The 27,467-nt window shown below is 41.2% G+C and overlaps 1 protein-coding gene across 1 annotated transcript in view; it reads right to left on the reverse strand.

Moving 5' to 3' along the window:
• Positions 1-27,467, reverse strand: part of TRPM8 (transient receptor potential cation channel subfamily M member 8) — a 70,902-nt gene that overhangs the window by 30,724 nt on the left and 12,711 nt on the right. The window contains exons 5-15 of the mRNA XM_016227669.3: positions 27,102-27,274; positions 22,690-22,864; positions 20,360-20,427; positions 17,311-17,508; positions 12,050-12,152; positions 11,076-11,194; positions 8,902-9,192; positions 6,417-6,512; positions 5,143-5,272; positions 2,304-2,449; positions 1,047-1,159 (exon numbers count right to left, since the gene is read on the reverse strand). Of these exons, the coding sequence (XP_016083155.1) occupies positions 1,047-1,159; positions 2,304-2,449; positions 5,143-5,272; positions 6,417-6,512; positions 8,902-9,192; positions 11,076-11,194; positions 12,050-12,152; positions 17,311-17,508; positions 20,360-20,427; positions 22,690-22,864; positions 27,102-27,274 (1,612 nt within the window). The remainder of the gene's footprint in view (positions 1-1,046; positions 1,160-2,303; positions 2,450-5,142; positions 5,273-6,416; positions 6,513-8,901; positions 9,193-11,075; positions 11,195-12,049; positions 12,153-17,310; positions 17,509-20,359; positions 20,428-22,689; positions 22,865-27,101; positions 27,275-27,467) is intronic.

Raw genomic sequence — 27,467 nt, forward strand, 5'->3', positions numbered from 1 at the left:
AGTCAGAGAGAGGGAGGGAGCGTGTCTGAGCGCTCAGAAAGGGCTTCCTTTCCAGATTCAATGGAGTATTTCAGACAGAGCTGCCCAATATCTGGAAGCTAGCTAAGAATCTTTTTACCTGGTAAACCTGATCAACCCTCAGAAGCCTGGTGACTACAAGATTTGAAACCCTTTCCAGGCATCTACATGTAGAAAACACATACACCCGCATACACGAAGACAGAGAGGGAGTGTGACAGTGAGATCTTATCTATGTATGTAACTGTGGCTGAAAAGACTGAGGCATGATTAACACTCCATCCTACTGCTCTTGCACATAAAGGTAAATCCATATAAAGGGTTTGGCCTATGCAGGGCCCCAGTCTGTTTTCAAGTCTGCCTCTTGGTATCCGGATATTGACAAGTCTTTGCTCATGGAGAACAAACCATTTCCCAACTTTTGCCCATCAGGCTTGTAATAATAATAACAATAACTGGCACTTGTTAAGTGCTTACTATGTGCCAGGCACTGTACATGAGCTGGGGTAGATTCAAGTTTATCAGGTTGGACACAGTCCCTGTCCCACATAGGGCTCACAATCTCAATCCTCATTTTACAGATGCGGTAACTGAGGCACAGTGAAGTGACTTGCCCAAGATCACACAGCAGACAAGTGGCAGAGCCAGGATTAGAAACCAAGATCTTCTGACTCCCAGGCCCCATCCTCTATCCACCACGCCATGCCAGCTGCCCTGGTATCCCATCATTCCACTGGCATGCCACCTCTCATCCAGGCTTCTGAGCTTCACTCTATCTTTAAAGTATTTGTTCTGCTCCCAGTTTGCAACTGCTCTCTTTCAGTAGACCCTAGAATATCTACTTGGGAATCTTGTTGTCATCCATTCTCGCCGCACATCCCACTTAGCTGTGATTCAGTGAGAATTGCTTCAGTGCTGATGACATCATTCTTTTTGTATAATTGCTCATTTATCAGACATACACACACACCTTTTTCATTCACATATTTGTCTTCAGTTATTCCCTTCAAGATAATATAGGTCATTACCTGAATGAGATGAAGCCACATCCAATTAATGGCACTAGGAACAGGCACATTATAATCTTCCAGTTTTTTGTGTCTCGTGAAATTTCTCCATACCATTGCTTAGAAAGGAAATTCTGTACAAAAAGGAAATTCAAACTGGAGAGCCTGCCAGTCACACTGAAGAACAAGACACATGACAACTAGTAGCCCTCTTCCCCACCTCCCCCAAATTCACTCGCACTTATTTCTATTAACATAAAAACCACAGTAATGAACTCATTTTATGATATGCCAAAACTAATTATAGAAACTGATTCCTAGGTTCCATAGTTTTCTTACTGCCACAGAAACTGGATTATACCAGGTTGAATAGTATTTGATTGACTACATTTTTTCCCAACCCCCAGCCCCACAGTATTTATGTACTCCTCTATTATTTATTTATATGGAAGTCTGCCTCCCCCTCTAGACTTGTCGGTGAGTAGGGACATATCCACCAACTTTGTTGTATTGTACTCTTCCAAGTGCTTAGTAGAGTACTCTGCACATAGTAAAGGCTCAATAAATAACATTGATTGATTATTTGATATGAACTCAGGTCAGTTGAAAGTAAAGACTGCTAAATTTAATCCCTACTGCTCTCTCCCCCAAATCCTGTAAAAAACAAAACAAAAAACCAGATATTTTCACTCATCTAACCCTTCCACCCACCACTTGTAGTTCACTAAAACTTCCAATTTGGGTGACATTTACTTAGAAAAGAATAAAAAGAAATCCCAGCTAGTAAATAAATATTGGGCTTTACCATGTGGAATCATACTGCCTTAAACATGACCTCCTAGCATGTAAAATAAATCCCAGGTTTTTTCTGCAGCATTTAAAATGTACCAAACTGTAAAAATGTGCTGTTTGCTTAATGCATATTGAGCAATTACATAATATTATATCCATTACATAGATTTAACTCTAAGAGACCAGGTCTTCTACTGTCATGTGTTACTAATATAGGTGTCTAGTGTGAAGGATTGAGTCAGGTAGTTGCTAAAAATACTGTTGATATAGATTCAGGTTCTTGCAGTGCCTGCTTAAAAGGCATTTCTGTTGATCAATCATTCATATTTATTGTTTATTGTGTGCAGAGAACTGTACTAAGCACTTGTTGATATGCTTGATTGGAGTTCTCCTTAACTCCACAGCACCTCACCAGTCATATTCTCCTCAGCCCCTATTACATCCCTCCCCATTTATCTCCCACCCTTAAATGTTTCTTTGTTTTACCTGGACCCCGGGCTGGGCAATGAATTGTTGATCCCTGGCTTCCACAGCTAGTTCCAAGCAATTGCTTCCGCCCCAGGCTTCGCAGGAATAGACCAATAGCTGTTCTGCCAACTCCTCATCGCTGCTATAACACTCAGTGAACAGCTCTACAGCATCAGCACAGGGGACAAAGGGACAGAAAGAACAAGCCCCAGTCAGAGGTGACCTTCCCTGGAGGCACACTGAAACCCACATCTGGGTCCTACCCATCCATGGTGAGGAAACCAGCAGTGCTTCAGGTAGCCCAGGAGTGGTTCTGAACCAGCAGGAACCAGTAAGATTAGTGTCTTCTTGATGACATCTGCCAGGAAGTAATCTAAGACCTTTTGAGCTCCCTCTTAGTATGGTCTAGTTGAAAGAGCACTGGTCTCCAGGGTTCTAATCCCAGCTCTGACAATTATCTGATTTTTGACTTTGGGTAAATTGATAATAATTAGTTAAGTGCTTACTTTGTGCCAGGCAATGTACTAAATGCTGGGGTGGACACAAGCAAATCAGGTTGGACACAGCCACTGTCCCACATAGGGTTCACAGTCTTGATCCCCATTTTACAGATGAAGTAATTGAGGCACAGAGAAAAGAAGTGACATGCCCAAGGTCACACAATAGACAAGTGGGAGAGCTGGGATTAGAACCTATGACCTTCTGACCCAGGCCCATGCCCTAACCACTGTACTCATATAACTTCTCTGTACTTCATTTTTTTCATCTTTAAAATGAGGATTAAATACCTATTCTCCCTTTCTTCTGTACAGGAACTGTGCTCTACCTGATTACCTTGGCACATAGTAATCTTAGTGTTTAATAATAATACAATAATACAATCCTTGGCACATAGTAAGTGCTTAATAATTATGATAGTGTCATTTGTTATTATTTTCTGATGTCTGATGCTAGCCCTACCTAGCTTATCTATAACCTTCCTAACTCAAAGGCAAGAACAATAGAAGAGAACATTGTTGATACTATTCCTGAGTTGACACAAGATAGAAAAAGTGGGCGATATAAAGTCCCCACAAACAATAAATTACCAAACCAGAGAGAAGCATAAATCAGATGCACAAGTCTCAAATCTTCCAAGAAAACAAATAAACTAGAGTTGGGACAGTCTTTCCAGAGGTTAAAAGGGGAAATCCCTGCCATGAACAAGTGTTTAGTAAAGTTCTGTGAGGGGGGACTTAACCTTAGTTAGGGGTGTGTAGTCCATTTTGTTTGGGTTTTCTTCCTTTTTTTAAAAAAAAAAAACCAGACTTGATCTCGTTTTGTCAAGCAGAGTTATACCTTTACTCTTGTCCTTTCTTATCTACCTGGATGTATTTGTTTTATGGATTCCATGAAAAGAGAATCTGAGTTTAGGCTGGTAGAGTCTACTGAATATTGAAATTGTTAGGGGAAAAACAATGATCTCTTGCACCAGGAATTTTCCACGTGCTGGAGATGCTACTCTACTGTAAATCCCACAAAGGCACATACCATTTTCTTCCCAATAAAAGATACCACAGGATGTGGGTGGGGAGGTGGAAGTAGAAGAAATTCCAATACTAAATCACATTTTACAATATTTTTCAGCAGCCCTTGGGGTTACAAATTAGAAATCCAAATATTTATTCCAGCTACAATTCCCCTAAGCAACAAAACCCAAGTTCTGGAAATTGGGTTTTTCCTGTCAACTTTGTTGGCCAGTAGCAATAATGACAAGAGCACAGGAAGCAAAGACCTTTCTTGGAATAGCCCTGTCCCTGAAATCAGTAGTTAACGGCATACAGTATGCTCCTCTTAGCACAACTTCTATAAAGACCTCATCCTTTTACCTACTCAGGGTACCTAGATCTCATCTATTTAGCCACCAACCTCTCACTGCTGGCCTGGAAAGCCCTCCCTCTTTATATCCAACCAACAATTATTCTCCCCTGCTTCAAAGCCTTATTAAAGGCACATCTCCTCCAAGAGGCCTTCCCTGATTAAGCCCTCATTTCCTCTTCTCCCGCTCCCTTCTGCTTCACCCTTGCACTTGGATTTGCTCCCTTTTTTCACCCCTCCCTCATCCTCACAGCACATATGTACATATCCATAATTTATATTAATGTCTGTCCGCCTCTCTAGACTGAGAGAAACAGCATGGCATAGTGGATAGAGCACAGGACTAGCAATCAAAAGGTCATGGGTTCTAATTCCGGCTGTGCTACTTATCTGCTGAGTGATCTTGCACGAGTACTTTACTTCTCTGGGCCTCAGTTCTCTCATCTGTAAAATGGCGATTGAGACTGTGAGCCCCACATGTGACAGGGACTGTGTCCAACCCAATTTACTTGTATCCACCCCAGCATTTAGTACAGTGCCTGGCACTTAACTAAAAGCACTTAACAAATACCATCATTATTATTAAGCTTGTTGTTACAAGGAACATGTCTACCAATTCTGTTCTACTGTACTCTCCCAAGTGCTTCACACAGTGCACAACACACTGTAAGCACTCAATAAATACAATTAATTGACTGATGGATTTGCTCTGAAAATCAGTGAGGGTTAGAGCCTACCACAGACTGGTGCTTTAACATGAGAAGTAGCATGGCATAGTGGATAGAGAAGAGACCTGGGCAAATAACTTCACTTAGTCTCAGGTACCTCATATGTAAAATAGGGATTAAGACTGTGAGCATTATGTGGGAGAGGGGCTGTGACCAACCTGACTAGTTTGTATCTACTCCAGTGCTTAGTTCAGTGCCTGGCACATAGTAAGTGCTTAACAAATGAGAGAGAGAGAAAGAGAGAGAGAGGGAAAAAAAAGCTGTGAGCTTACCTACTGCTCTTGTTTCATATTCATTGGCCAGTTCCTCAGACTCCCCTGCAGCGTTAATGTCATTCTTCACTTTGGCCAGGGTTTTCAGGAGCTTACTGGCTCCCAGGGCAGCCAGGGTGCAGCCCCGGGTCTGGGAAAGAAGACAGAGCATTACAGGTTTGATTAATCACTTTCTACAGGTGAGGGGTGGGGGAATGCTAGCTCTCCACCTGGAAACCATTTTATATTCTCTAGCACAACTTTTCCCTGGCCCCTAATAACCTCTTCAAATAACTCTATTTTCTCTTTCTCTTCCCTGGCAGCTGCAGAGTAGAGGTCTGACTGGCCCAGGTCCATCCAGCTGGTTTTGCAGGACCAGAATCAATGGAAATGATTAAGCTGTAAGAAAACCAAACCAAATCAAATCACTCAGTTCAGGTTCCTCTCCCTCCTTCTCTCCATTCTCCTTCTTTATGTTCCAAGTCCAGAATATACAGTAAGGGCAAGGAGGTGCGAGAAGGAACAAAGATTTGGCTATTGCTACATTTTACAGTGACACTGTAGTCCTATCCTTTAGATTAGCTAAACCAGCCAAAACATTGTCATGAATGCCACTAGTGGCTGTGACATCAAGCACTCATTTAGCCATCTGCATCTAAAGAAGGAAATAATATTACAAAAGAAACACTTGTCATGTAAGATAGGTTGTCTGTGAGCTTGAAAAATGAAAGTTAAAATAAAACTGGAAACTTTTGAAATTTAGACCTAATTTTACTCCACCTAAAACACAAAAAATCCCTTAAGAATTCTATTTTTTTTAAACCTGAAAACTTCATTCCCAACTAAACTGTATCGAGGGAAATGGGCTAACTACCAACCTGTCTCTGGGAACAGAATGCCATATATCCTTAGCCTCTTCCCTGATCCATCTAAAAGGAGTTTCAGATATCCTGTTGTGAGTGAAGACACTTGGTACCAAGAAAAGCAGATTTGGGCCACTTAATTCTTCTAGAGCCAAGGTTATTATACTGTAATGACACCTTCAATTCTGAAATCAAATACCAAACTAATTTAGTAGCATTATAGCTGGTCCAGGACTAATGTAAGCCTAACATATTATTCTCTCTTTCCAGCCTCAGATTAGATGAATTCTCAAGAGAAAAGCCTCATCCAATCAATATCGGTTCACAGTTAAAAATCTTTTAGACTTTGGAGTTTTAGTCAGGAAGGCCAAAGGTGAGAGCACAGTGGTATATATGGAGTAGCAGTGAATTGATCAGGGCTGAGTTAATTACCTGTTCCCAGATGACGTTTGACAACTCCCTCTTGTTCTGAAGAATTGCCCAGATGAACAGAGCTTGTAGAGGGTGCCTTGTGATAGGAGATACATCCTGAGGGGAAAATGGAGATGGAAAGTTATTTTACAAAGTACTTTTTAATTACCTGGATTTCATCAACTTGAAATTTCTCTAGAGAGTTACCCCTCCTCGAACCTCTTTTGTCACAAGAATGGAAGTGGAAGAACTATTGAGCAAACCATTCCTCAGCTTTTGCACCATTTTCCATAATATCACCAATGCTTTCTCTTACCATACTATTAGCTTTGTTCTTGATCAATAATATTTATTGAGCACCTACCTTGTGCAGAACACTGTACTATATGCATGGGAGAGAACAATATAGCAGAGTTGGAGGACATGTCCCTTGCCCTCAATGAGTTTGTAGTTTAGAAGGGGAGGCAGACATAAATATAAATAATTTATGGGTATGTACGTAAATGCTTTGGGGCTGAGGGTGAATACCCAGTGCTCAAAGGGTACAGATCCAAGTGCAAGGATGAGGCAGAAGGTAGAGGGAGGAGGCAAAAAGAAGCCTCTTGGAGGAGTTGTGACCTTAATAAGTCCATGTCCAAACATGTCCAAAACTGAGCTCCTTATCTTCCCTCCCAAGCCCTGTCCTCTTCCTGACTTCCCTATCACTGTGGATGGTATGACCAACCTTCCCGTCTCTCAAGCCTGCAACCTGGATGTCAACTTTAACTTGGCTCTCTCATTCACTCCACACATCCAATCCATCACTGAGACCTGCCAGTCTCACCTTTATAATATCGCCAAGATCCGCCCTTTCTGCTCCACCCAAATGGCTATCTTACTGGTAAAGGCTCTTATAATATCCCAGCTGGATTACTATGTCAGCCTTCTCTCTGATCTCCCTTCCTCCTGTCTCTCCCCACTCCAGTCTATTCTTCATTCCGCTGCCCACCTCATCTTCCTGCAGAAACGCTCTGAGCACGTCACTCCCCTTCTTAAAAACCTCCAGTGGTTGACTATCGACCTCCGCACGAAACAAAAACTTCTCATTCTAGGCTTCAAGGCTCTCCATCACCTTGCCCCCTCCTACCTCTCCTCCCTTCTGTCTTTCTACTGCCCACCCCACACCCTCTGCTCCTCTGCTGCCCACCTCCTCACTGTCCCCCGTTCTCGCCTATCCCGCCGTCGACCCGTGGCCCACATCCTCCCCCTGTCCTGGAATGCCCTCCCCCCTCACCTCTGCCAAACTAATTCTCTTCCCCTCTTCAAAGCCCTACTTAGACCTCACCTCCTCCAAGAGGCCTTCCCAGACTGAACTTCCCCTTTTCCTTGCGCTCCCTCTGCTGCCCCTCTACCCCCCCTTCACCTCCTCTCAGCTAAGCCCCCTTTTCCCCCCCGTTTCCCTCTGCTCCTCCCCCCTCTCTTCCCCTCCCCTCAGCACTGTGCTCATCCGCTCATTTGTATATATTTTTATTACCCTATTTATTTTGTTAATGAGATATACATCACCTTGATTCTATTTATTGCTATTGTTTTAATGAGCTGTACATCCCCTTGATTCTATTTATTGCTATTGTTTTTGTCTGTCTCCCCCGATTAGACTGTAAGCTCATCAGTAGGCAGGGATTGTCTCTATCTGTTGCCGATTTGTACATTCCAAGTGCTTAGTACAGTGCTCTGCACATAGTAAGCGCTCAATAAATACTACTGAATGAATGAATGTCTTTGAAGGTGGGAAAAGTAGTAGTCTGCAGTATACGGAGAGAGAGGGAGATTTAGTCCAGAGGAAGGGCATGGGAAAGGCATTGATGGTGAGATAGACAAGATTGGAGCATTGTGAGCAAGATGGATCATTAATGATGGGCAAAAGTGGTGACTGGTTAGGCCCTTAAAAAATCTTCTGTTAAACTTTTCATATCTCAGGTATTTGCTCTTCTGGGATCCTTCCTTTCTTGTTTTAGAGAGAAACTCATACTGGTGGATATTTTATTCCCAAGTCATGGACCAGATTCCTCCTCCTCCTCAAAAAAAAAAAGGGCTCCAAGTGTTCCCATGGGATTTCCAAGGAGCAAACACTCATTCATTACATCTGGAAATTTCTCACAGTATTTATCATTGTCAATGAGACTGTTAATTGTCCTTAGAGTCCCTGATCCTAGATTACCAATGAATCACACCATGTCAAGTTACTTCAGTTGTAAAACAAAGTTAAATATTTCTTTCCAAACTATAGAAGCCTATCTCCATAGACCGTTAGGTTTAAAGTTTCAATAATGAAGACAAAACATAGGTTAACTTGAAAAATAGCACAGAGCATGTCAGAATACAAAGGATCACTGAAGCCAAAGCATGAGAACATTCATCTTTCAGAGAATATTTAAATTCTGTATCACTGAAACCCAGGAAGAACATCTTTTCTCAGGGAGTGCTCAGAAAGTCAAGAAATCTTACAAACTTTTTAGGAACATACATGAAGCTGTATCTCCACATCATCCTTGCTATTTCTGTCATCCTTTCTTGCACCTCTTCGAAAGTTTGCCACCATCTTCCAGACAAAAGTGAGAAGGGCATCATTGTATGAATTCTTAGCAATATGCAGGTTCTTGTAGACTAGGCAACTGAAATTGTTGGAGAAAAGCTCTGTGAGGACTTCATTCGTGAGAAATTTCCTTAGGTTCAATCCATTTTCTAGAAAAAGGCGAACAAATTTTGGCCTGTCCTTTACTAGGGCTGTAAACATGACATCTTGGAGGTCAGCAGACTAGTAAGAAAGAAGAACAAAATAATAATCACAAGTGAAGTCCAAATGAAGCAAATCTGTGCAAATGCCTTTCTTTCTAAATCATAATAAAAAATCAATTTTTCCATGCTGTCTTCTGAAATTTTCCTTTATTGTGGAGTGCCCTCCCCATTCCCCACCACCTATTTTAGTTGGACCAGCCAATCTGAAACTGTCCCCAGTGCTTAGTCAGTGCTCTGCACACAACAAATTCTCAATATACTAGTGATTGCTTGATTGTGTTTTCTCTCTGGTATTACTACTGTAGTAATAGACTAAAATCTAGCTCTTAACTGTGGGATTCTTGCAGGGTTCTCTTTTACTAAAGGCATTTGTTAATCACTTACTATGTGATAGGCACTCTATTAAGTGCTGGGTTAGATTCAAGCTAATCAAATTGGACACAATCATGTTCCACATGGGGCTCATAGTCTTAATCCCCATTTTACAGATGAGGAAACTGAGATCCAGAGAAGTGACTTACCCAAGGTCACTCAGCAGACAAGTGGCAGAGCTGACATTTGAACCTAGGTCCTTCTGACTCCCAGACCTATTATCTGTCCACTAGGCCATGCTGCATATTCCTACAGTTTGAATGCTTTCTTTCTTCTTCTCCTGCATCACCTCTCTTCTGTGACTATCTCTTACCAGTGTGGATGCCAATATTTAATCTATCTAATAAAGTTGCTGCCAAGGTAATTTTATTTTTGAGTTATTGGTCTGCTGTAAACTGCCCTTCAATCTGTCACTTTCATTCAGACCATACAATTTGATACTGATCTTTTAGTTTAGGCAGGAGGCAGGGATATTGATGTGACTTGCAATGTCTCTAACTTTCATCTTAGATGTGTTCATTGAGCAGGAAGAATGACTATAAGAGTCTTCTAGACTGTGAACTCATTGTGGGCAGGGAATGTCCATTTATTTATTCTAAGTCCCAAGTGCTTAGTAGTGACCTGCACACAGTAAGTGCTCAGTAAATACAATTGAATGAATGAATGCATTCCTCATCTCAAGAACTGAGGAATTAACTGTTATCCAAAGTGCAACTAGGCTTTTTTTTTTTTTTTAACTTCGTTCACGACCACTGACGACCCAGCTTTCTTCCTTCAGACTTCAGATGGCCTTTAAAGCTTGAGGCAGGGAAGGATTGTAGCTCACTTATTTCCTAATAAATGGCTGAACTGCATCCAGGGGAAGTCTGTATTTTATGACTAGGTGCAATTTGGAAGATCTACAGCCTACAGAGAGTTGCAGTACAAGGGTTCTGAAGTTAACGACTCAAGAGGACACATGAGGCTGGCAGCCCAGCTGTGTTCAAACCCTAAAGAAAGAAGCTTGACAGTGTCTGGAGAGCTCGGTTTTCCTTGATGAAATGATCAAGGAGGTCATCTTCTCCTCTGAGCTCAGCCTGATACACAACCTAGGTGTTATAGAATGAGGGATAGTATATATATATGTATATATATATATATATATATATATATCACTTGTCTGCTGTGTGACCTTGAGTAAGTCACTTCACTTCTCTGCACCTCAGTTCCTTCATTTATCAAATAGGGATTAAGACTGTGAGCCCCTTGTGGGACAGGGACTAGGTCCAACCTGATTACCTGGTATCTATCCTATTGCTTAGAACGGTGCCTGGCACATAGTAAATGCTTAAGAAGCACCAGAAAAAATATTTTAATGCACTTTGTTAATACCTTTCTTTTTGATTATCCATGGTAGATGGAGCTGAGATGGTCCCTTAAAAGGTTGAATATAAAGACCTCAAAATGTCACCCATTTAAAAGCTCTGTATATGATTTCTGGAAATAACCTTGACATGACCCCGTGACTTAAGAACCGACTTCCCTATTTACCTCCCACCGGCGGTCATTGGTGAAGATTTCATCATTGGCTAGATCCAACTGGTTCCACTCCAGCAACAATTTCAGCTGTCCATTCCAGTTATCCTTATCCTGCTCATTGGTACTGAAGGCTGGAAGGGATAAAGGGAAATCATTAGCTTTACCACAAGCTAGCATTAACCAAGGGAATGGGGGTGCCTTCAGGTGAATAAAACACTCGGAGAAATTTTAAAGATCCCTCTAAATGATGACTGCCTTTATCAAAAGCAATATATTAAGCCTTATGTCATATTCAATTTGCAAGATGGATGCTCTTTCTTAGATCAGTTTTCCCTAGGAGAATAACCTTGTTTTTGCTCCCCCTGAAGCTCTTCTGTCACTTTTCTGCCATCTCACCCAGCTGCATGGAGGCTTCCTAGAGTTCACTCCTTGATGTATGGGAATTTCCCACCCAGGAGAGCTTGAAGCCATTTGAGAATTTTAGAGATTTCACAAGCACTCATACTCTTGCATCATTTATGAAGATAAACAAAGATGAAGGAAAAAAGCCCAGTCCTTGAGAGATGCCACTATTGCACTTGTCCTTGCAGAAAAGTTGTTCTTTATCCCTCTAGCCTGTAAGCCCGCTGTGGGCAGGGAACCTGTCTACCAACTCTGTTGTATTGTACTCTCAAAAGTGCTTAGTAGAGTGCTTTGCACACAGTAAGTGCTCAGTAAATATGATTGATTCATTTTCCACCCTTCATTTTCTATCTTTTTGCTAGTTTCCTCTCCCTGACTGAACAATCCTTCCCCAATCAGTGGTATTTGTTGAAATCTTACTATGTGTTTCCTCCATTTCATATCCTTTCACAACCTGCCAAACATAATTGGAGAAATTATATCAAGTCCTTTCAGCCTCCCAACCTAGAAATCCTAAGTTAGATGTCAAAAAGTGAAGGACACCTGAAAAGCTGTATGTGAGAGAACACAATGTTGTTGCTCACCTTTATACAGGGCATAGGAAATTGCACTGCTTACAATTTCATCACCAGCTTCTTCCATTTTGATAACTGTCAGTAGGTGAGGGTTTTCAAGGATTTCTTTGAGCTAACACAAATAAAAATAAAAATGGTGTTTGTTATTCTAAAGCTCTTGGGGCATGGTGGGAAACTTATGGACTTGAAAAGTACTTTTCCATCCCAATTCATAAAACAGCAGGGAGGTTGCCTTCACATATTCTTAGCCTACATATAACCCATGCTTCCAAATTCTAATATTGTTGAAGAAATACAATAATAAGGGCTTTGATTAATAATATCAGTTCAAAATTAATGGTTTTGCTTAATCTCTATAAATACCTGGGACTCGCATTGTAATGAATTTTCCTCTTGCCAATTACACGTGGGTTGCTAGAACTGGATAAAAATTCCCCAATATTTTCAGAAGATATATGGGCAAAGGTCCCAGAGGAAGCAGATATGCCAACACCTGAGCCTGCTCAACCCCCAAAAGCTTAATTCCATCCCTTATCTAGAAAAAGAACAATTTCTCATAATAAAAGATGCTATGTCTGACATGTTGAGAGAGAGAACATTTCTCCAAAATTATGGTGGGTAGAAATTTTCAAAGCTCTGCCTTCTGACAGCACAGGAACTGAATCGCATTACTAAAGATTCAGGCCATTTCCAGCTTGTCGCCTACACTTTTAGTAGGGTTGCTAGGTTCTCAGCACATTCAACTTTATTCTATTCTCTCCCTGCTGCCATGTTCTTTCCTCCTCCTAATTTATGCTCAGATGTCCCACCCCAATCCATTGCTCAGTCCTTTCCTCACCCTAAAAACACACTACTCCTTCAGTTTGCCAAACCCTGTCTCTTTATCGGTACATTTTCAATTAGCTGTCACCTCCAGGAAGAATTCTGCAGGATCAGAAGCTGGAAGGTTGAGAGTCAGGTGTAGTGTCAAGGTGAGTTTGGGTGGAGCAAAGGGGTTGAACAGAGCACTATGGGTAAAGAGAGCAGGTATAAAAAAACAAAATATGGAAAGCTTTGAAGCTAGTAGTAGGGAAATTAAGGAAGGGGTAGCCATTAGGAGTTTTTCTCATCTTGTTCACTCAATCATTTTAACAAAAAACTTCCTCTTTAAGTTGTCTTTCCCAATGTCTCAATTCTCTTTTGAAATAATTGTCTAATCAGTCAAAAGGTAGCCAGGATCAAACTATTTTTCTTCACTGTGTTCACTTATCCTCTAATTACTCTGTAAGAATAAACCCCAACAAATATTAGTTCATAAACATGGCTGGTGAAATATAATAGTGTGCTGTTTGATTTGAATCTTGGAGCAAGATGGACCATTTATCCCATCTACTTTTTTTTCGGTTCAGTAACTCATTCGTTCAATCACATTTACTGAGCACTTACTGTGTACAGAGCACTGTATTAAGCTCTTGGAAAGTACAGTTCAGCAACAGAAACAATCCCTGCCCACAACGGGCTCACAGTCTAGAAGAACTCTTGAGTTGATTCATTAACTACCAGGTATTGAGCAGTTACATGGGACAAAGCATTTTGCTATTCATTTCTAATGAAATTGCAATCCCAAACAGAAAGAGGAGGGAACTTGGGAATTAAATTCTAAGCAATTTTCTACAGAGTACATTTTATTAGTCCCGGCTTGATTAACCTTTCAATTTAACATGCAAACCAACTCAGGCTCAGAGGAAAGGAATGGGAGAGTAGAGGAAGAGGTGGAAACTGAAATTGGAATGACTGAAGTTTGGGCCACCCTTTGCCCAGGCAGTTGCAAAGGAGAAGAGAGGATGAAAATTTAAGTAGGTAGCAGCAGCGAGTAAAAAAAAGCAGCGGCATAATGACAAGAAGCAGTATTCCCTAGTGGATAGAGCACGGGCCTGGGAGTCAGAAGGACCTGGGTTTTAATCCCAGCTCTGCCAATTGTCTGCTGTGTGATCTTGGGCAACTCACTCAACTTCTCTGTGCCTCAGTTACCTCATCTGCAAAATGGGAGTTAAGACTGTGAGCACCGTGTGGGATAGGCACTATGTCCAACCTGATTACCTTTTATCTACCCTAGAGCTTAGAACAGTGCCTGGCACATATTAAGTGCTTAACACATATGATGGGGGAAAAAAAAAGGAGCTAGTGTGCCAGATTGGTAAACTGGATAATGCATCCTCTGCATTCTTCCTGTTCAGGGAGAGGACTGCCACTGCCTGCTTAAACACACAAAAGGCTTGTTGACTTCCCTACAAAGTACTTCATGTATTTCTTGATATTGAAGAAAGAAGTGAAAACAAAGAGGGGCACCTTTTTTGCGCACAAAAGCAAAACTATGTGAAACCTTTGAAGGACAGGAGTGCGAGGAGACATTCCAGAGCCATTTCAACACACTTTTACATAGCTCGATTAATTGTGTATCTATTTTATTTGCCTCTTATTCCACCTCTGAACAAGGTCCGTCCAGTGGTGGTGGATTCAAATGAACCCTTACCCTCAACCAGAGGCCCATTGCTGCCTAGCATTATACTAAGCCCTGGGGTAGATACAAGATAACCAGGTTAGACATAGCCCCTTGTCCCACAAGGGGCTCCCAGTTAAAGTAGCTTCCACACTGAGGCTGTCGGTGTCTCCAGGGACAGGTGGACCCAGTTCTGTCCAGCTGAGAGCAGGACACTATCACTCTTGTTCCCATGGCTGTGACAGGTTTGGGCTGTGCTGCTTTGGGCATAGGGATTGGGTCAGTGTCTCTGAAAGAGGAAGGGTGGGGGTCCAATTCCTTTGTCTGCTCCTGACTGAAGCTCTTGCCCCCATTTCCCTCCTACCTTTCATTCTCCATCCTAGCCCTGAAGAGCTACCCGTCTCCCAGAAGCATCTGGGGAAGGGATTCCCTCCAGCAATAAGGCAAGAACTCCCTCCCGAGGGGCAGGGCTGGGCTTGTTGGTCCAGATAGTGCAGAGTGGGTTGTCTGAGTGCAGGGGGTGTCTGTGATGGCCAGCTGAGCTGCAGTGGACACCATGAAATTCATATGAAGGGGTTAAACTAATTGCCCCTAAATTTCAGATACCTATTTTGAATGTCTTAAGCCTCAGAATTGAACTAAAAATAATGAATTCACTTCGGGCACCTTTAATCCTTTGCTCCTGGCCTCAAGAGGTCAGTGACTCTAGAGGGTATAGCAATGTTTTTGATATTTCAATTCTCAAAAGACCATCAATAATAATAAAAAAAACTCTGGTGGGAGGGTGAATGCCTGATTTTATTCCTAAATAATGTTAACCTGTTCCTTAAATTAATTCATTCAATCAATCATATTTTATTGAGCACATACTGTGTGCAGAGCACTGTACAAAGTGCTTGGGAAAGTACAATACAACAATAAACACTGACATTCCCTGCCCACAATGAGCTCACAGTCCAAATCTTGATTCCTAATGCCGCAATTTTCCATATGATTCTGTGTTTGTACTTTTTCCGACTGAGAAAAATACCCCATGTGATTTTGGAGACCTAATAATAATAATAATAATGCTGGTATTTGTTAAGCGCTTACTATGTGCTGAGCACTGTTCTAAGCGCTGGGGTAGACACAGGGGGATCAGGTTGTCCCACGTGGGGCTCACAGTCTTAATCCCCATTTTACAGATGAGGTAACTGAGGCACCGAGAAGTTAAGTGACTTGCCCAAAGTCACACAGCTAACAAGTGGCCGAGCCGGGATTTGAACCCATGATCTCTGACTCCAAAGCCCGTGCTCTTACCACTGAGCCACGCTGCAAATTTCATACTACAGGGAGTCAGAAAGGTCCATTCTGAGAGCTAAGTACTCACCTATGTGAAGTTACTTAAAAGAAATTGATGCAATTTAATGTTAATTTCCTATAAATTGTATGCCCACAAAACAATATATTTTCTCCTTGCTCCTCGGGCATTTCATTCACCTAATTTCCCTTAGATATAGTGGAATATATCTTTAGGATGATTTTACGAAGAATTAGTAATATATGTCATCAGCTGGGCACACTGAAATCAGAAATAAATGACTGCTTCTATTCTAGGAGTATCCAACTTAGTAGATTAGGTATTGCTGATGAGTTCCTGAATGACCACTTTTGAAAAGAGGATGCCAAAACCCCATTAGAAAAATTATATCTGCCTACTTTTACTAGACCTTGCATGCTTTTCCTGTAGGAATCATGGTGTAAATGTCACTTTGCAAGACATGGCCAGGGCAGAAAGATCATTGATTTTCTGCAAACTACCATCCCCCCTCACTTTAGTGCTTCCAGGTGGCAGCCCAGACTCTTTAAAAGATGCCCAGTTATCAATCCAAGTTTTATAGACACATTTTGGGGTGCTGCTACTAATGTGCCAGACCTGTCTAATGAACTGAGTGACCTGGAATACAACTATTAAATATCCACATTAACAGTGAAGTGGTGAGAAATGCAGAGGGGATGGTAACTTAAGATTTTCTTAAAACTTTGCATTAATGATTGTAACAGCTAATAAACTCTTGCATCTTTCAGAGATGGCCTTGATATTGAGGTAATTGACCAAGTAAGAAAAAAATATAAAGGGGAGTTAAAGTCAGAGACAAAGACTGAGGGAGAGAGAGAGAGAGAGAATGGGAGAGACAGAGAGATCCTGAACTGAATCATGGGCTGCTAATTAAGCAATCCAATTCTTCCACAATAATGGTTTCTTCATCAGGTATGGTTCTTTTGCAAATTGCTACCAATCTTTCTAAAAATGACATTATTCCAAGCTCTTTCTCCCTGCCATTAGAATATGTTTCTAAAAAATAGCTGCCCATGACAGTGGTTTAGGGGTGCTAGTAAATCAAATATAATAATGTAGTATTTGTTAAGCACTTAATATGTGCTAAGTACTATATTAAGCACTGGGGTTAATACAGTATAAGATTGGACACAGTCACCATTCCACACAAGGGTCTCAGTATAATTTCCATTTTATAATTAAGCCACAGTGAATTTAAGTGACTTGCTCAAGGTCACACTGAAAGCAAATGGCAGAGCCAGAATTAGAACCCAGATTCTTTTACTCCCAAGTCCAATTTCTTTCTACTGGGCCACACCGTTTCTCTCTTCAGGTTCTTGGTCAAGACTCCAATTCCTACAACCGTAGATGTAGCACCCTCAGCCTCATTGTTGATAGCTGGCAGTTGTTCTGACTCATAGATTCCTTTGAACCTCTCTGATCCCATCACCTGTTTCCTTTGTCCTAACTCACCCATTTGATCCAGCTTTCGGTCTCTTCCTCTGGTAGTCGGGAAACAGTCCGGGGCAAAAACCTCAAGAGCTTCTCCTTGACCGTTGAAGATGCCAGGGGATCTTCTGCCTCAACCAGACTCGCTATCACATCAGCAATCTGGCCGGAGCCTTCCACCACCACACAGGGAATTTTACTTTTTACAGCGATATTGATGGCCTGTGGACAAAACACATGACCCATGAAAATCTATCAATTGATCAGTTGTATTAATTGGGGGCTTACTATATGAACATGTGGATTCTTAGCCTGAATTCTGAAAGCTTTTATAACTTATAACCAGAATTCAAATCAAGCTCAGTAATGAAGAAAAATAGTGGACCATCAGCACATTCCTCTAAATCTTTCAGATGAGTTCCAATAGAACAGAAAACCCATTCACTTGGGGGAGAAATTTAGGGGTTAATTGCACTCTAAGAAATTGAAGTTTGGTCAGGATGAATTCTGATGTAAGTTCATATTGCATAATTAAAAAATGAATGGATTAATATCTAATTAAATGTGAGCCCTTTCAAATCCACTCATTACCACTGGAATATTTCAAAAATAATATTGAATATTTTTTTAAAAATTAATGAGTTACATACAACTCTACCACTGGTAGTGGATTAATACCAGATTCTCTCACTAATAAGCTCCTCTACTCCAATGTCGCTTTCACACCATTCCACCCTCTCCAGCCCTCACTTCTGAAGCCCACCTCATCCTCCTCTACTACCCACTACAATTGATAATAGAAGTCCACAAATGATGGTATTTTTTAAGTAGTTTGCTTTAGGCACTATGCTAAGTGCTGCTTCTCCCTTAGGCTGTCAGCTCCTTGAGGGGAGGGAACATGGTGAGGGAACCAACTCGGTTAGACTGTACACTCACAGGTGCTTAGTACAGTGCTCTGCACATAATAAATACTTACTAAATACCATTGATTGAAATACCATGTAAGTATAGGATCAGATACAATCTCTGACTCACATAGTCAATCAGTCAGTCATATTTAGACTCACATAGTCAATCAGTCAGTCATATTTATTGAGTGTTTTCTGTTTGCAGAGTACTGTGCTAACTGCTTTGGAGAGTGCAATATAAAAATATATCAGTTCATTCAGACTTATTTGCTAAGCACTTATTGTGTGCAGAGCACTGTGCTAAGCATTTTGGAGAGTACGATACAACAGTAAACAGACACATTCCCAGCTCACAATGAACTACAGGGCTCACAATCCAAGAGGGAGGGTGAACCAATATTTTATCCCCATTTCAGAGATGAGAAAATGGAGATACAGAAACGTTAAGTGACATGCCCAAAGTCACACAGCAGGTGAGTGGCAGAGTCAGGACTAGACCTCTTGTTCCCTGACTCCCAAGTCCATGTCCTTAGGCCATGGTGTCATCCTATCGCTTTCAATCTCAGTTTCTTATTTAAGGACTAACTCATGTACATCTCTCCTCTTCCTTCTTCCTATCTATAAATCATTTTCATGTCTATCTTCTTCCACTAGATTGTAAATTATTTGAAGGAGGTGATTGTTGTCTACTATTATACTCCCCAATCACTTAGTGCAATGCTCTGCACACAGTAAGGGTTCAATACATATCATTGATTGATGAATTCCAGTTCCTTCAGTTCACCATTGCCACAAGCAATCTCCTGACCCTCCAACTCTGGACTATTTGAATAACCCTATAATACTAAGATTGGCAACATCTCAGTGGTTTTAGTGACAGAAATGGAATCACAGTCTGTGGATGATGACACAACAGCAATTGATGACATAGAGCTATTCTGCTCCCCAGGCACTAACTTGCAGTTGTTCTATGGATAAGCAGGTTGCATACAGAGTCGACATTGCAGAACTGGGAGAAATTAAACTTTCTGAGGAGGAACAGCTTAAGGAAACAGTGCAGGATAGAAACAGGTGCACGATACACCTTTTTTCGGAATGAAAATTTGCCAGTATAGGCTATAGGATCAGACAAATTGCTTGTCTCGAGCATTACAGATCTGTCCAAAGTTATTTGTGAGCATTTAATATCTTACACTTACCTCTAAAATAAAAGCTCTGTCCCACAGTCATTAAAGCATGTGGCCCCATTTTCACTGACATCAATAAGACAAAGATTTGTATATGAATCTAGATAGATTCATCACAGTAGTACTAAAATCTGATAAGCTGGTTTTTCCATGCATTTGCACTCAAAGATACTGAAATGTGGGTAAAATCATTGGGCCACAGGCAATTGGTAAATTACATACAAATGACCTATTATTATTATTATTATTGTTGTTGCTTGTTGCATTTGTTAAGCACATACTATGTGTCAAGAACTGTTCTAAGCATGGGTTAGCTACATGTTAATCAGGTTGGAAACCATCTCTGACCCCAATGGGACTCACAGTCTAAATAGGAGTGAGGACAGGCCTATGCCTGTTTGGACAATATGTTGATGAGTTCATAATCACAAATAGAGTTCATCACTTTCTAAGAGGATATATTAAATGCAACTATGATCTAAACAATGATACATTATTGATAAGATTATCATCTGACAATGACACTATAAGTATCTTAATATTGATGTCACTAAACTTAGCATTGAGGGATGAACTGATAATAAACACGCACATACAGTGCCATACACTCATCGATATACTAACAAGCTTGGAAATTCTGATATTGATCTACTGTTTACTAAATTGATAATAATAATAAAATGTGGTATTTGTTAAGCACATACTATGCGTCAGGCACTATACTAAGAACTGGGGTAGATACAAGTTAATCAGGCTGGACACCATCCCTGTCCCATATAGAGCTCCCAGCATTAATCCCCATTTTACAGATAAGGTAACTGAGTCAAAGAGAAATGAAGTGACTTGCCCAAGGTCTCACAGCAGACATATGGCTGAGTCGGGATTAGAACACAGACCCATGCTCTTTCCACTAGTTCATGCTGCTTCTTGTAAAATCATAATCCCAAATCTCTATACCCACGCTAAAAGTCAACTCACCTTCAAAGTTTCTTTTCCACCTCCTTGCGCAAAGCACACAATTGGAATCTTGCCCCCATAATTTGAATCTGTGAAACAAAGGAGAAAACAAGAACTTCAGCTAGACTCCTGACTCTGACTCTATACGCTTCTCTGGTTATTCTCATGTCATCTCTAGCCTCTCCCTCCTGTGATTATAACTCTTGAAAAGAATGAACAGTTTTAAAGAGGCAAATGAAGTATGCCCTTCTTTGGTTTTACTTTTTAATCAACACTTTCTATGGGATCAGTTGAAATACAAGTCTCAGTTGGTTTCTGGGTGAGTTTTTGGGGCATCTAAAAGTGGTTTCCTCTTGCCCTGCTCTGTGTAAAATACAGCACTTAATGTTGCCTTTTCCAAATGAAGCAAATCTGCTACAGGTTTTAATTGATGGCAAGGGTCAAATTTTGAGCATGATTCTGGACCTTATAAAAGAGCAATATAGACATTACTGCAGCCCCAGACAAGAATTCAAAATCCTGCCCCCAAATCCTAAATTTTCCTTCTTTTCCCATAATGCCAAAGCCTGGAATAGTTAACCTTTTATCTCACCATGTTGCAACACCTGTTCTGATTTGCCTATTAAGGCTTTTTAGAGAAAAACCAAAGCCAAAACTCTTCTCCAAAAAGTTTGGGAATGAATAATAGAGAAATGAGGTTTGACATTAAGTCTGAAACCTTACAAACTATAATGTTGAAGCTCTAACTCATTTTACTGGCATCTCCTCACTTATATGAGCATGCATTTTAATAGCTGAAAAGGGAATTCCAAAGGTCAAATGAGTCCAAGTTGTTGAAAACTTGAATGGCTTTTAGAAAATGTGTTGGGTTTGGGCCCCAGAACTCATTACTGTATAAAACAACTTGTACATTTGATACAGACATCTGCCTAGCAGGCAAGAACTTTATTCATAAGCAATCATATATATAAAAATTGTAGGGGGCTGGGAAAAATAGACTTGAGGTGGTCCTTTCCTTGCCGACTACACATTCTTATTTCCATGCCCAGAAAACATTCTGTAATTGTTTTCTCCATGATTTTCTGGTATTGCACCTTTAGTGAGTCCTCTGACCCATAGTAAAAGTTATTAAAGACAGAGTTTTAACAATCCCAAGGGGGTTCATGGCTTTTATGATAAGTAGTAAAGTGTTTTCTAACAAGGCATAGTAAAAGTCATCTGGGGGTTGGATTTATCCACACAAGGTTAGTAAGAGAGTTCAGCACCTCTATGTGGGATGTCCTCCCTTTTCATCAGCAAAACCTTAATGGCAGTTTGTCAATCAGACAGGATGGCTTGTCTGGAGTGGCTTGTTTGTGGGATTAATAGATGTGCCTGCAAAATGTCAATCCTGTCAGCAGGCTACAACCTCTATTTGTGTTAGGTTGACACCCAGTAGTAGGTCAATCACTGAGTCATTTGGGTCTATTGAGCGCTTACTGTGTGCAGGGCACTGTACTAAGCAGTTGGGAGAGTACAATGTAACAATATAACAGACACATTCCCTGCCCACAACGATTTTATAATCTAGAGGATGAACCCTAGGATTAGAATTTTCCAGAGGGAAATTCATTTAATAATTCATGGTGGCCCCATGCACACCTGACACCTGTGACAGGTACTGCACATGATGGCCATAAGGAGGTCTCAAATCTTCCTTATTGCTGGTTGTCTTAAAAAGTATCATATTTCTTCCCATAACTGCTCCACTTTTGGTAATTTTTTTTGGCAACTCCAAAATAAGGGAGGGGCTGCTACATAGGTAATTAAATCTAGTAATAAGGGGACCAGGAGAATAAAGAGGTAAAAAGGAGGAGGAAAGGAGGGAATAGAAAGAGAAAATTGAGGGTATTTGAGACTGCCACTTTTACTTTTATTGCACTCTGGCTAGTGTTTCATACAACAGTCATGCAGTGATTAAACAAGCCATTCTGACTCAGTCATTCAATTGTATTTATTGAGTACTTACTGTTTGTAGAGCACTATACTAAGCACTGGAGAGAGTACAGTATAACAATGACTCTGTGGTTCTTCCTATCCTGACACAGTTCTGTCACTTTTTACATTCACTGCTTATTAGGGGACAGTTATATAAGTAAATATGATAGCCCCTGCATAGATATGGAACTGAAGTAGAAAAGTAAGGTAGAAAAACCAAAGACAGTGTTTGGATAGCTCAGACCCATAATGAAAACTTGCAACCATCAAGACGAACTGCCATCAAGGCTAATTTTTTGACCCATACAATTTACCCAAAAGCCTTGATTTTATTGTCACCATTTGATTAACGGTCTAGCAAAGTTCTGACTCACCTTGGATAGCTCGCTCCGAAATGTATTTCTCTAACTGATTCCGCAGCTTAGCTTCCACTGTTGGGTGGCCGTGGCAGCCATTATCAACCAGCAGTAAATGAGTGTGGTTATTGTCCAGGCAATACAATGGATCTCTCTTGAAGTCATCCATAATATATTGGGCAGAAAAATATTCCTGAAAATGTTACGAATATATTGTGACGATTCCATGACAGATTAGGAAGATTTTGAGCTGTGATTTATCAGGTGAAGTCCTTCAAGATGAGCTGGTAATCGGTCTTCTTATCTCAGTTTCTATTCCATTGCCTAGGTGGTTTAGACTACATAGTCTCCATATTCGCAACAAGGGGCAGTAACTGGGGATGAGATAGGGTGGGGCATTCCACTATTCATTCTTATTTATTAAGTGCTTACTGTGTGCAAAGCACTGTACTAAGTACTTGGAAAGTACAATTTGGCAACAGACAGAGACAATCCCTACCCAACAACGGGTTTACTATTCCCACCCCTATCCCTACCACAGCAATAGGTGTTTCCCTCCAACCATCTTTTTATAGTATTTATGAAGTACTTACTGTATGCCAGGTACCACACTAAATGCTGGGGTAAATACAAGGTAATTAGCTTGGACAGTCCATATGTCACATGGGGCTCACAGTATGGTTTAGTACAGGGAGCACAGGCCTAGAAGGCAGAAGGACCCTGAACAAGTTACTTAACTTCTCTGTGCCTCAGTTACCTCACCTTTAAAATGGGTATAAAAATGTGAGCCCATGTGGGACAGGGACTGTGACCAACCTGATTAACTTGTATCTACCCCAGCACTTAGAACTGTGTTTGGGACATAGTATGTGCTTAATGTACCACAATTATTATTAATTGTTGTTATTATTATTTAACAGATGAGGTAACTGAAACCCAGAAAAATGAAGTGAGTTGCTCAAGGTCTAGACTGTGAGCCCACTGTGGGAAGGGATTGTCTCTATTTGTTGCCGAATTGTACTTCTCAAGCATATAGTACAGTGCTCTGCACACAGTAAGCACCCAGTAAATACAATTGAATGAATGAAGGTCATCCTGCAGAGAGGTGGGAGAGCGGCCTTAGAGCTCAGGTCCTTCTGGCTCCCAGGTCCGTGATCTATCCCCTAGGCCATACTTCTTCTCCTTGCCTATTCTCTGTCCTCCAGAGGATCGGTGGTTGCAGCGGTGGCATGACAGCCCAGAAGCCCCCTCCCTGTCTTCTCTGTCCTCAGGAGTTGCTGCAGTGGCTGCATTTCACCCCAGGAGTTTTCTTGCACATCCTCTCTGGGCTCTGGAGGAGCAGCAGTGGTGACACAATATCCTGAGAGCCTTCCTGTGAATCCTCTCCATCCTCTGGAGGAGTGGCAGTCCTGGCCTCATATCCACAGATCTCCCCCCGACCACCCCCAGTATGTCCTTTTGGTCCTCCAGAGGGGTAGGAGACCTGGGGCTGGGAATTATGGTGGCAAAACATGACACCTCTCCCATGGAGCCAGGAGGCAGCATTGCAATACGCAAAGGGAAAATGGCCCAGATTCTCCCTCCTCCTCATCTGGGTCAGATTGCATCATGTAATTGGCAGATAGCCCAAACTGATCAGATCCTGTCTGCTGCTGCTGATGGTATTTGTTAAGCGCTTACTATGTGCCAGGCACTGTACTAAGCACTAGGGTGGATACAAGCAAATCGGTTTGAACACAGTCCCTGTTTCCCATATGAAGTTCACAATCTCAATACCCATTTTACAGATGAGGTAACTGAGGTCCAGAGAAGTGAAGTGACTTGTTCAAGGTCTCACAGTAGACCAGCAGCAAAGCAGAGATTAGAAACCATGACCTTCTGACTCCCAGGCCGCTGCTCTATCCACTATGCCAGGCTGCTGGAACCAATTAGAGAATGTGGCTCGTTATCAGATCATAAATCAAGCCCTTCATCTGGGACTGGGGCACTCAGATAGAAATCAAACAGACCTAAAGTAATTTGCTCACCTATACTGTACCAGTTGTGAGATTTCAAAAATATTGCTTAGAATGACAGATAACGGGTGAGGCCCATTATGATGTGAAGTTCAGGCAAAGATTCTGGATACTTGGCTGTTTTTTCCATCAGAATTGCAATTACATTTTAATGTTTGAATAATTCAGATTCCATAAAATAGCCTTTTCATTGCCTAAGGGATTTCCCCTCTAGGTAGGTCTACTGAGGAGGGTGTCAGGAGTTGCTCTAGAGGAGAAGATACACTTAAGGCTGTGGGCCAGAACTAAATATTATTTCCCAAGTAAACCTTCCAACTTAGTGCATGCTGAATGAAATGCAAGCCCTGGTTGGCAGGGAGCTACCACCCATGTGCTAAGTAACAAATGAAAACGTTTAATTCTGTAGAATTATTTTCCTAGCTAGAACCCTTCTAGATGAGAAGGAATGCCAATTTAGTGAAGACATAACTGGTAATGAAATCATTTAAAATATGACCATGCAAAAATCACTTTTCTTTCTACAATTCTTTTTTCTCTTGGCACTAATGAAGACATTAAATATGCCTGGGAAATGTTCAGTGTCTGTTTGATTTCAAAACAAAGGCAAGTTGCCAAATTTGAAGGGAAAGAAATAAAGGGAAAAGCAATAAGCGTTCATAAGGCAACTATCCAGCCTCACGGATTTATCATCCATCACTCAGTGAATATTAGGTACAAAAACTTCAAAATTTCAAAATGAGTTGTGCTCTTTTCTAAACTGACACTGAGGTCACAGAATTTCATTAAAGAGCAAAATCTTGGCATTCAATTCAATGCTTTCTATTGTAGATAATGTTTTCTATACTTAGAAAATCTGTCTTTTAGAGTTATGCTGTCTGTGATCACTAGCCTATACTACACTGCTTACTGATAAATGAAAAGGATCAGAAGATAATATGAAAATGCAGTATTTATGAAGTGCCGATATTTTGACAAATATTGGAAAAGGGAAATGTTCATTGGAATCCTTTGTTGTAATCCTTCTTGTATTCATTGTGGATGGAAAAAAGATAGGAATCATGAGGCCCATTTATTTGATAAAATTCAAGAGAGAAAAGCTATACAAATGACACTCTATCCCTTTGAGCTCATCCATCTGTCTCTGTCTTATCTGCAAACAGTTTCAAAATCCCATGCATTATGCATAACCCCACGAGTCTGACTTGTCTTTTAAACATTAAATATGCACTGATTATTTTACAAACAGAAAATCTGTATCAGGGGAAATGCCTAATACATTCTTAATGTCAAATTCACTTGGGAAAAACATTTCAAATTGACATCAGAGTGCCTAAGTAGTGTAGGTGAAGTGTTCAAGACTCCACACTTCAGAATAACAATAATATAATAATTGTATTTGTTAAGAAATTACTCTGTGCCAGGCACTGTTCTAAGCTCTGGGGCAGATACAAGATAATTGGGTTGGACACAGTCCCTGTCCCATGCGGAGCTCACAGTCTTAATCCCCATTCTACAGATAAGGGAATTGAGGCCCAGAGAAGTGAAGTGACTTACTCAAGATAACACAGCAGACAAGTGGTGGAGCTGGGATTAGAACCCATGACCTTCTGACTCCCAGGCTCGTGCTCTATCCACTAGGTCATGCTGCTTCCTAGGTGTTAACTATGTGCCAGACACTATAATAATATTAACAGTAACAACAGTGTAGTAATAACTGTGATATTTGCTAAGTGCTTACTGTGTTCCAGACACTGACTAAGCACTGGGTTAGAGACAGTATAATCAGGAAGGACACAGTCCATATCCCACCAAAGGCTCCCAGTCTCAATCCCATTTTACAGATGAGTAACTAAGGCACAGAGCATTTAAGAGACTTGCTGAAGGTCACACAGCAGACAAGTGGCTGAACTGGGATTAGACCTCAAGTCCTTCTGATTCGCGGCCTGTACTCTATCCAGTAGCCCACACTGCTTCTCTACAGTACTAACTGCTGAAGTAGCTAGACGCTAATTAGTTTGGACACATGATTCATGATTATGTTCTATAAACTTACATTCTAAACTCCCTCTAGAGTAACACACATATTGAGCATGGGCCTGGGAGTCAAAAGAACCTGGGTTCTAATCCTGGCTCCACCACATGTCTGCTCTGTGAGCATGGGCAAGTCACTTACTTTCTTCGGGCCTCAGTTACTTCATCTGCAAAATGGGGATTAAAACTGGGAACCTTTTGTGGGACAGGGACTTTGTCCAACCTGATTAACTTGTCCCTACTCCAGTGCTTGGCACTTAGTAAGCACTTAACAAATGCCATAATTATTATTATAAAGCAATTTAAATGCTCCACAGTCTCCCTGTATTTGGCTTCCAAACCTCTCTCTAATCCCTTGTTCAAATAACAATAGATTTCGCCTACCTCAGAATCACTGTGTCTGATTAGGGTGTCCCGATTGGAGATCATTCCCCACGCCGCTATGCCAATAGCCACTACGTTCTCTTCTGAGTTCCTGCTAATAGTGTTATCTCTCACCACTTCTCCAATGTACTTCATCAGGCCGTAGTGAGTCCCGCCTGTCAGGATCCATGCCCCTGTGAATGAGAGACAGTCGCTGGAAGTGAGAAGCAGCATGGAGTAATGGTTAGAGCTCGGGCCTGAGAGTCAGAAGGTCATGGGTTCTAATCCCAGATCCCCCACTTGTCTGCTGTGTGACTTTGGGCAAATCGCTTCACTTCTCTGTGCCTCACCTCATCTGCAAAATGGGGATTGAGACTGTGAGTCCCA

This window comes from Ornithorhynchus anatinus, chromosome 7, assembly GCF_004115215.2.
Source record: "Ornithorhynchus anatinus isolate Pmale09 chromosome 7, mOrnAna1.pri.v4, whole genome shotgun sequence".
Lineage (NCBI taxonomy): Eukaryota > Metazoa > Chordata > Mammalia > Monotremata > Ornithorhynchidae > Ornithorhynchus > Ornithorhynchus anatinus.